This window comes from Labeo rohita, chromosome 20 (genome assembly GCF_022985175.1).
Source record: "Labeo rohita strain BAU-BD-2019 chromosome 20, IGBB_LRoh.1.0, whole genome shotgun sequence".
In the NCBI taxonomy this organism is placed as follows: domain Eukaryota; kingdom Metazoa; phylum Chordata; class Actinopteri; order Cypriniformes; family Cyprinidae; genus Labeo; species Labeo rohita.
Genome location: NC_066888.1, coordinates 27211458 through 27219866, shown reverse-complemented (window position 1 = coordinate 27219866; position 8409 = coordinate 27211458). Strand labels below are relative to the sequence as shown.

At 36.1% G+C, this 8409-nt stretch overlaps 1 protein-coding gene across 2 annotated transcripts; it reads left to right on the top strand.

Moving 5' to 3' along the window:
• The first annotated feature begins 3078 nt into the window (after positions 1-3078).
• On the top strand, positions 3079-8112 carry vgll2a (vestigial-like family member 2a). 2 transcript variants are annotated; one of them, XM_051139179.1, is made up of 4 exons: positions 3079-3278; positions 4035-4326; positions 5157-5627; positions 7146-8112. In XM_051139179.1, the coding sequence occupies exons 1-4, from the start codon at positions 3195-3197 to the stop codon at positions 7184-7186; spliced, it is 888 nt and encodes a 295-aa protein (XP_050995136.1). In that variant the 5' UTR covers positions 3079-3194; the 3' UTR covers positions 7187-8112. The 2 variants fall into 2 exon arrangements, with proteins under 2 accessions (XP_050995136.1, XP_050995135.1); XM_051139178.1 differs by having other exon boundaries at positions 7025-8112.
• The last annotated feature ends 297 nt before the right edge of the window (positions 8113-8409 follow it).

Sequence of the window (8409 nt, the reverse complement as noted above, 5' to 3'; positions counted from 1 at the left end):
ATTTTGTCTTCTGGGAAACATGTAACTATCTTCTGTAGCCTCTGAAGGGCATCACTAAATGAAAAAAAAGATATTTAGGCAAAATAAAAAAATTTACACATCTCCATTCTGTTCAAAAGTTTTCACCCCCGGCTCTTAATGCATGTTTTTTTTTTCCTTCTGGAGCATTAGTGAGTGTTCGAATCTTCTGTAATAGTTGCAATTGAGTCCCTCAGTTGTCCTCAGTGTGAAAATATGGATCTTAAAATCATACAGTCATTGTTGGAAAGGGTTCAAATACACAAAAATGTTGGAAAACCAAAGAATTTTTGGGACCTGAAAGATTTAACTGATTTAAGAGTTTAACTGTTCAGGACAAACAAGGGACTCATGAACAACTATCACTAAATAAATAAAACACAGCTGTGGATCATTCAGGTAACAACACAGTATTAAGAGGATGTAAACTTTTGAACTGGGTCGTTTTTATTTTTTTTCTTGTGGACTATATGTAAACGTCTTTTATGTGAAATATCTTACTCAGGTCAGTACTAAATAAACAATAACATGCATTTTGTATGATCTCTCTTATTCTGGTAAAATAATTAACATTTTTAATGATTCTGAAAGGGGGATGCATAAAACATTTTTCTCCATATCAAGGAATCAAGTATTTCCTCCTTGGTTATGTTTTTACAACAGCCAACATGACAGTCGTGGTACACAGATGATTTTTTTGACAAGCCATTCATTTTTCAGGCTTATGAAAGGGTTTTGTTGTTAAATAGAAAACCGTTTGTCTCATTGTTTGGGTCCTTAGAAAATATATGGGAATGTCTAGTGCAAGAATGTACAAATCCTGGGAAAATCCAACTACAGTAAATACAGAAGTTACAACTGTGAGGATCACTTTACACCTCAGATGCTGCTATTAGTGTTTGTTGAGAAATAACCAGAATATTTCACCTCCAGCACTCTGGACAGCGCTAGCTTAGCTTAATATGTAAAAGACTCCATGAAGAGGGTTATACGTGATGGAATACCAAACATTCCTGTGAAATTCCCAGTAAAATCATGATGAGCTTTAGCCACCACTTCAGCTGCGCTTCTGAAGTGCATTGGTTACTACAGCAGCAGCGTCATTGTCTCAGACTGACCAGTATATCAGTGTTTTCTCAGTTGCAGCATATTGTTGATTTTAAGGGTCCTAATGACAGAAAAATGCCCCTTGACCCCAGCACCAATTGCGTGAAAACTATTTGACCCTCGACCTGGAAATCTAAAGAGCCCAGGGCAACTGGGCACAGAAAACCATGGCATTTTAAATAGGCTGATGGCATCACACTTGTTTAGCAATAATGTATCTGTTTAGTTTCTGCAAGCAATCATATTGTAATACACATTTTCTATTCAGCTGTTGTTGTTTATTATTTAAATGACTTGAGATTTTTGAATTTTGCTTTTAAAAAGCTTGGCTAACCTCATGCGTATGACAGAAGAGACCTGAATATGCAGCCTAAAAAATGCTGGGTTAAAAACACCCCAGTGATTCAGTTGTTTTGACCTTGCAGTTGGGTTAAATGTATAACCCAGCCTTCTGGGTAGTTTTATTTAACTCTATAACTATTTCTTTAAAATTACTATATTTCTTGTTTAAATTGAACCCAAAATAGGTTGGAAATGTTTTATTAATATGTTTAATAAATGAACATTTATTTAACCCTGATTTAACCCACACATACATCACAGAGACGTCTATTTGATGTCTGCATTTACATCTGGAAGATGTATTTTTTTAGGGTGTTTGCTCATCTGCAATACATCTATTTCCTATCAAATGTCGAATAGGCGTCTTTTAGATGTCTTTAAGATGTTTATGATTTATAAAGTATGTAAAACTGACATCTTAAAGACGTCTGTCAAATGTTTGTACACAGCAGATGCTTTCCAGATCAAGTGATCTTTAACAGACATCTTGCAGATGTACGTGTGCTATCTGGGAAGTTGAATAAATAATAATTAAATAATATATATATTTTAAAATGCTTATTATTAAATGCTCACCTTTTGATTATTCCTGTAGTAATTATGTGTCTGATTTTTGGGTTCATTTTATGCAAGAAATATAGTCATTTTTAAGCAATAGTTGAGTTAAATAAAACTACTCTGAAGGCTGGGTCAAACGTTTAACCCAACCGCTGGGTCAAAACAACCAAATCGCTGGGTTTGTCCATATTTCACCCAGTTCTGGGTTGTTTTAAACTCAGTATTTTTTAGAGTGTGGTACTGTGCAGATATACAGTATATTGTGGTCACTGTCTTAGCAGATGTATATTACGTTATTAAATATTGTACATATGCACTCAAATTTAAAATAAAAACAAAAATATATTTTTATTTGTAATACCAGAACAGTTTGATGGTTAAACTGACTTAAGCTACCTATAGGAACGATTTATAGGGAGTTATTGGTCTCTTGTGTAGAGATACGTCAAAACGCCTCGTAGAGGTTCGATTCGCGGAGGAGTCGTTTATGTGAACCGATTCATTGTAGCGATTCGTGCACCGATTTGCGGTACTTCTAATCACGCGAATTTAAACGTTCATTAACACGATGAGATAAGAAAACAAAAAGTAATATTTTACTTCTTCTTTTTTTTTTTTTCAAAAAATCAAGACTAAAACAGAGCATTGATTATGTTTAAAGACACGTTTAAAATCTCTTTTAGGATGCTAACATGTAACTGGAAGACATCTAAGATGTCTAAAGTAAACTGACTAAATTCTGACCCGTTTTTGGACCATGGTGGTTGATTTAGCTAATAACCTGCTAGAAACCAGCTACCATGTTTCAAAACGCGCCTACCAGTTTACATTGCTGTGCAACTGTCATGTTCAAAGATTTATCAACAGTAAATATTTATTTTGGTGCAAGCAAGAACCTGCATACAACGCACAAGAAGTTCTGGGAACGCTTTGAGTGATGATTCAACTGAATCGATTCATCTGTTGAATGAACCGAATCTCTGAAATGAATCAAACTCGTGCGTAAAGACAGAGTACAGAACATAAAAGCTGCTCAGTGCGCTTCAGCCGGACGCGACGCGGAGCTTCATTTTTTGTCTGTACACGCTGGTCCAGCGCTTTATTTCAAATGAAGCGTCCTCTCATTCCGCTACTAAGTTTTTATACGTGATATAACAGCTGTCTTCGCCATGAGCTGCTTGGATGTCATGTATCAAGTTTATGGTCCACCTCAACCTTATTTTGCCGCAGCATATACACCATATCACCATCAGGTATGTTCATATTTAAGTTCTCTTTATTATGCTTCTGTCGTGTGAGAAGAAAATGCATTTTAATCTTATTTTACAGCAGTTCTGTTTGTTTTGATTTAGTTGAATTCGTGCGCGAAACTTTCTCTCCTCGACTTGTTGCGCCTGTAATCTTGACCAAATAGTTTTACAGTTATAAAATAAGTCACATAGTTAATGTTAATGGAAAAATGCAACTTTATTAATGGCAGTTTAAGTGTTATTTAAAATGATTAAAAACAAAACGTGTGCACATTTTTTGTTATCTTAAAATGTAGCCTTTTATGTCACTTTGATACATATATACACACGCTGTATTAACTATATGATTTGATATATAAGTATGATATTAACTTACTATTAACTATTAACCAAAATTAGTTTTTAATTGTTCTGAAATAGTTTGAATATAGAAAAATGGACTTGGAAATAGATTTTCAGTATTTTGTAGATACGTTATTATCCTGAATGCATATTGAGGGTAGCCAAAAATATTATTGGCATGTGCAGTGCTTTATGGGGAGCACATTACTTCTTTTTTTTGTTGCAATGTGTATATACAGAACAGAGCAGAAGTTTTGAAACATAACAGGAACACAAATTGTGCAATACCACACACTTACATGAGTACAATTCCCTATATATGTCTGTGTACAAATAAAGTGTTTGTGAGTGTGATTTTGTATCGTGTAAATAGAGTTTAATGTAAATTGATTTTCCCATTTTTTTACATGCTTTCAGAAATTGGCTTTTTACTCGAAAATGCAAGAATCCCCAGAAACAGTGAGCGGAAGCAGCTCTTCTTTTTCCAACCTCTCCGGACCACCCATAAAAGAGGAGGACTGCGCCCGAGAGAAAGATCACCCGCCGGAGGCTGAGTACATCAGCTCCAGATGTGTGCTATTCACGTATTTCCAAGGGGACATCAGTTCGGTGGTAGATGAACATTTCAGTCGGGCTTTGAGTCAGTCCAGTAGTTACGCACCTGGATCCACCAACAGCAAGACCGCAAGAGGTACATCGTCCTGGAGAGGTGAGAATCTGATGCAACCTGCATGTTCATTTATATATAAATATATACATATATATATAAATATATACATTCATATATATTTTACTGGCATCTTTTAGTCATGATAAAAGGCATGATTTTCCTTTTTTTTTTTTTTTTTTGGATTGTTTAAAGATAGATAGACAGATGGATAGATAAACAGATACATTTTTAAAAGCTAATGCTTATTAATTAAATTAAGATATACCGACAATAAGTACATAATTTTGTACAATTATTTTAATATCTCTTTGCTTTGCTATTTGATTAAAATAGGATAAACAGATAATTAGGACTTAATTTTTAGGACATAATTTTACAATCAATTATATAGCTGTTAGTCATGACAATGGTGACAATTTATTATTTTTTTTGCAAGATCCACAGATTAAAAAAACAAAACAAAGCAAATCCATTAAATTAGGATATAAAGATAATTAGGATGACATTTTTACAATTAGTTATGATTGCACAGCTATTAGTAATGACATCAGGCACTTTTTTATTTTTACATTATTTCAAGATCAGATTTTTAAAAGCTAATTCAAATGGATGATAACATGCATGGTTTTATTTTACATTTTTATTTTTTGCATTGTTTTAAGGTCAGTAGATTTTTTTTTTTACCTAATGAAAATTAATTAATTTAGAACTAGATAATTAGTTGTATCTTTGTTTTGTAAATTCAAATGTACGAGCATTCTTTTTTTAATCTCTAACAAAATATTTCAATTCAAATTGTTGCATATTTGAATGATCACATGCTTTGATGCATATTAACATGCAAAACATCTAAATGTGTCCCTCCCCAGACGGATCATTCCCTATGAGCCAGCGAAGCTTCCCTCCCTCGTTTTGGAACAGCGCATATCAGCCGTCGGTCACAGCATCTCTCAGCAGTGCGCTGGGTTCCTCCCACACAGATCTTCCCTTCCCGGCGGACCCGTACTCCACCGCGTCTCTACACAGCCACCTTCACCAAGCCACGCCAGAGCCCTGGCACCCCTCTCACCACCATCACCCTTACTCGCTCAGCGGAGCCATCGGCACCCAGGGGTCCGCTTACCCCCGGCCCTCCATGCACGACATGTACGGAACGCACTTTGACCCCCGGTACAGCTCTCTGCTCGTGCCCTCGGTGCGACCGCATAGACTTCCTCCAGCCACGGTTCCCGCACCTGGAGCCTCGCCGTGTGATATCAGCAAGAGCGAACCGGGCAGCTCGGCGTGGACCGGAGCTTTCACAGCGGCGAGCTCTGATATGAGTCTGAACATGGATACAGGTGTGAACAACACAAAGTTTTTATTCACATGAGCTATATTTTTAAAAAAATGCATGGATGTCAATGCATTTTAAACTAAATATTGCACCGAATATAAGAATATAACACTTTGAAAGCAAAACATGTCACTAGAAAGAAGGTTTTAGCTTTAAATACTAAAAAAACAACATTTTGTGACACTTTCTGGCTGTCAGATGTTAGTTGAATTTCCACTACCATTTAAAATTTTCAGGTCCATAAGATTATGCTCTTCTGTTCAGCAAGGCTGCATTTATTTGATTAAAAATACAGTAAAATTGTGAAACATTATTAGAATTTAAAATAAGTTTTTCTGTTTTAATGCATTTTAAAATGTAATTTATTTCTGTGATGCAAAGCTGAATTTTCAGCATCATTACTCCATTCTTCAGTGTCACATGATGCTTCAGAAATCATTCTAATATGCTGATTTGCTGCTCAAGAAACATTATTACAATCAATTATAATTGCATAGCAGTTAATCATGGGACATTTGAAAATGTAATTTATTCTTGTGATACAAAGCTGAATTTTCAGCATCATTACTTCAGTCTTCAGTGTCCTTTAGAAATCATTCTAATATGCTGATTTGCTGCGCAAAAAACATTTCTTATTATTATCAATGTTGAAAACAGTTATGTTGCTTAATATGTTTGTGGAGACTATACATCCATTTTATTCAGGATTATTTGCTTTTGAAGGAAAAGCATTTATTTAAAAACAGAAATCTTTGGTAACATTATAAATGTTTTTACTGTCATTTATGATTAATTGCATGCATCCTTGCTGAACAGAATTAATTTCTTTTACAAAATCTTACTGACCCCAAACTTTTGAACGTAGTGTAGTTAATTTGAGGAACTGAACCTGTGGTTACTTTGTCAGGACGCCTGTATGAATTTAGAACTGACATCATACATCCACTAAATCACCTTTGAGTGCAAATAATTGTGAAGGAAACTGCATTTCTGAGAAAAAGCCCTAGTATGATTTGTCTGCAAATGCCACTCACTTTAATATTTTGTTATATAATGCAGTGACATTTAAATTTTTTAAGTGACTTAAACGTCTAAATACATTTTAGGGCCACTGTAGGTTAAAATCGCAGCTTAAAAAGTCTGCTCCAAAACTTCAAACACATAATATAAAAATAATAACGTCTAAGAGCTTCTTGAAGCACATATTCTGAGTTTTAAATCAAGTTATCTTCAAGGTTTTTGACTTTGACCTTTGCTCTGCTGACATATTCGTTCCTCACTTTTTACTCTTGCTCTTTAGTGCTTTCTTTGCCTCAAGCCTTCTCACTTCTCTATATTTGCCGCTTATTTTCCCTCTCCTCATTTCTTTACCCTTTTTTTCCTTTTCCTTCTTTCTCTCAGGTCTACAGAGCCAGGATAAGAGCAAGGACTTGTACTGGTTTTAGTGCCCTGCGGCCGCTTCTTTCTCCGCTGGCTTGTCTTTCTCTGGCTTTTCTGTAACAGATTCTCGTCTCACTTGCAGCTCGGCGCTACACCCTCTGCAGCGGGACCATCCTAAGCTGAACCCTATGGATGAATGCAAAACTCCCTCTCTTAAGAGGAGCAAATGTACTGTAGTGGTGTGACTAGCAGCTGCTCTCGCTCCATCCCTCGCAAAACGGACCCAAAATGAGATTTGAAAAGGACAACGTTACTTCAGAGGGACATCCGAGAGCAAAACTCGCAGAAAAGACAGAGTTTCTGACGCGAGAGCAGCATTCCCTATCCTTTCTGAAGACAGAGCGGCTATTTGAAGCCACTTGACTCTATCTATATTGCTTTCAGCACCTGTCACCGACAACTGTTGTGGAACTTAGCAGACGCACACACAACGGCACTGTGCGCCGTTTGACCGAGCGAGCGCCCTGGATTTCATTAAACAGGCGTTTTGTTGTATCTGGACACACGGCGAAAGGGAACAACTGGTTTGGCTTTTCATTTTTTTTTGTGAGGAGTGGTGTGGGTTCAACTGGAAGTAGATACAAACACCATTAAGCTGTACTGTATATACTTTATGTGTCTTAGTGTGCTACACATAGGAGCAAACAGCATGACAGAAATGTTGATTCTTTCATTTGTACTTTTTTTAACAACCACTTTCAGTCACCGTCAGCCTAGGGTGACGTCTCACCAATGTATTTGAATGTATGACATGTAATATATTACCTTTAAAAGTATTTTTCCAGTGCATTGAGCAGAATGAGGTGTTGTCTGTTTTTATCAGTTGTCTATCTTCATCCTACGAAACAAAAGTGGAAATAAAATCAGGCGATACACACTTTTTTGCTGCTCTTAAGTGCTTTAGAGAAAGCTAAAACACGATTGATTATAAAAAAAAAGTGACTATAGTGGCATCTTTTCATGCTGGACACGTTTTGAAATTATTTCTGCCTGCTTTGAGCTCTTAAGAAGAAACAAAAGACTATTATGAATTTGCTGCAACCTTCAAAACCGAGACCATTAAATTATTTATTTCAAAATACATTTTTCTGCATCAATATGTTCGTAGCACGAGAAGGAATGTAAACATAGGCTACTTTTAATCTGTGTGATGTTTTGTTCACTCAGCTATAGAGTCAGCCAATGAAAAGGAAATGGAAAGCACAAGAGTGAATGTTGTCACGCTGCCATTTGATCCTTTTCTTTTTGGTTGTGTTCGCTGTGAATACCGGACAGCTGTAGATTAATATTGGCTTATGACAACAGCAATGATGGACAAGAGATGTGTGGCCAGGGGTTTCTCTTCC

Bases quoted from the DNA above. Each gene is read 5' to 3' on its own strand.
- vgll2a (XM_051139178.1), top strand. From the start codon at position 3,195: ATGAGCTGCTTGGATGTCATGTATCAAGTTTATGGTCCACCTCAACCT. The intron at 3,279-4,034 runs GTATGTTCATAT...ACATGCTTTCAG, and splicing joins ATACACCATATCACCATCAG to AAATTGGCTTTTTACTCGAA. The intron at 4,327-5,156 runs GTGAGAATCTGA...GTCCCTCCCCAG, and splicing joins AGGTACATCGTCCTGGAGAG to ACGGATCATTCCCTATGAGC.